At 33.3% G+C, this 1,944-nt stretch overlaps 1 protein-coding gene across 1 annotated transcript in view; it reads right to left on the bottom strand.

Moving 5' to 3' along the window:
• LOC104732793 (glutaredoxin-C2) overlaps positions 434 to 1,944 on the bottom strand; it is a 1,879-nt gene continuing 368 nt past the window's right edge. The window contains exons 2-4 of the mRNA XM_010452374.1: positions 1,644 to 1,732; positions 882 to 980; positions 434 to 755 (exon numbers count right to left, since the gene is read on the bottom strand). Of these exons, the coding sequence (XP_010450676.1) occupies positions 664 to 755; positions 882 to 980; positions 1,644 to 1,732 (280 nt within the window). The 3' untranslated portion in view covers positions 434 to 663. The remainder of the gene's footprint in view (positions 756 to 881; positions 981 to 1,643; positions 1,733 to 1,944) is intronic.

Raw genomic sequence — 1,944 nt, 5'->3', positions numbered from 1 at the left:
TTTAAAAGCGTTTACAATGTTTTTAAAAGGTATAAATTTTAATATTTTTGGCGGGAAAAATTTTCGATTTTGGCGGAAAATTTTTTTTTTGGCGGGAAAAAATATTTTTTTTGGGGAAAAATTTTCGATTTTTGGTGGGAAAAAAAAATTTTGGCGGGAAACTTTTTTGGCGGGAAAATATTTTCGATTTTGATGACTGTACATTCTTGCTGTCACTCAAAAAGGATAATTTGGTCATTTTGTATATAAAGAGGGGTAGTTTTAAAAATGGTCAATATGAAAGGGTATTTTTAAAAAGGAGTATAGAAAAAAGGGTATTTTTGAGAATGCCCCTATTTATAATGTTATTTAAAAGATTTATTTTAACTAAAATAGCTGCTTAATTTTCTGAAATATATTTTAATTATATACCAAAGTATACTACACTCTTCAATTGATTTAACCTGAGAGCCTAAACTCGAGTTTCTATTTAATAACAAAATGTTACCAAACGCAAATCCAGAAGATGATAACATAATGCATCAGAAGTTCAAAACCGACTTCGACATTACCACAATCTTAAAACATTTCAGAATACTTATTAACTTGACAACGAAACAAGTACTTATTGCCCGACTCAAACCATTTTATTACTGATGAAGCAATCACAAATGGATGTGCTTCTTAAGCAGAAGTTGTTGCAGTCTTTCCAGCGATAGCTCCAGCTTCAGTTAGCAGAGGAACCAACTTCCCATCTTTATGCAAGTTTGATGTTGCTACAATTGCAATAAAAATCACAAAATTTGGTTAAGGATAACAAAATTAGAGGTCCGCAACCGCAAACAGAAAAAAAAAAAAAGAAAAAGCAAAAGTTTTGAAGGGAATAGATCTAAATGTCTTACCATCGCAGCCACCGATGTGATTTCCTCCAATAAACACATTAGGCACAGTGCGTTGTCCAGTCCATTCTCCAAGAGCTGATTGAATTTGGCTACCATCACCTGTATTCAACAACAGCAGTGAATAATTCAGAAAATAGCACTACCATGTTTGAGTGTGGATTCTCTCTAGTGAGTATATATATACAAATCTGAATAAAAGTAAAACTCATAGCTCTTGCTTGTAAGATTGCTTTAAGGGTGGTAAATGATCATGCTTTCTGAAACTAATTTGACTCAAGGACGTAAGAAACACATGAACATGAGATCCCAGAGAAAAAAAGGAACATGCAAAAAAAAACCTCTACTAGAATCAAAAAACACAAACTCCAATCTCCAGAGAAAGCCGGTAACATTTATATGATGGGTTCATGAACAAAACCTATACTTTGATCAATGTAACACACATAACTCATTGCTTCTGAAAGTGCTTTTGATGATCATAAGCTTAATGAAACTATCTTGACTCATGGAAGACAGAACCACATGATCATGAGATCCAAGAGAAAACAGATACTTGGATAAAAAAAAAAAAAACTAAACATGAATCTCCAGAAAAAGTTTCTACGGTTTGATGCATGAACACAATCTATACTTGGATCAGTAAACATAAACATGAATCTCAATACACAGAGCAATAGAGCTATCCCTAAAACAGAGCAAACCCCTCGGATGAAAAAATTGTTAGAACATTCCAAAATCATGATGAAAAATTAGTGAAATTACTCTCGGTGTCGAGCTCAACGGCCTTGAACTTAGCTCCCAATTGTTGCAAAAGCTCCTTGACCCTCACGCAGTAAGGACAAAACGTCTTGCTGCAATTTCCAAAAACAACCACAGCCACACAAAATTTACCGATCAGATTACTCCCTTTTGGTACACAAAAAAAAGCGTCTAGATACATCCATGGATTCCTAATCGTATAAAAATTCCAATGAAAACAACACAATCAAAGCCATAAAAAGAAAGCACAGACCACAGATTCGAAGATTCACAAACAAAAATACAAAAAAAAAAAAAAAAAAAA

The sequence above is a fragment of the Camelina sativa genome, chromosome 12 (genome assembly GCF_000633955.1).
Source record: "Camelina sativa cultivar DH55 chromosome 12, Cs, whole genome shotgun sequence".
NCBI classification, from domain to species: Eukaryota; Viridiplantae; Streptophyta; class Magnoliopsida; order Brassicales; family Brassicaceae; genus Camelina; species Camelina sativa.
The sequence above is the reverse complement of the archived record's forward strand: the minus strand, read 5'-3'. Positions and strand labels throughout refer to the sequence as shown.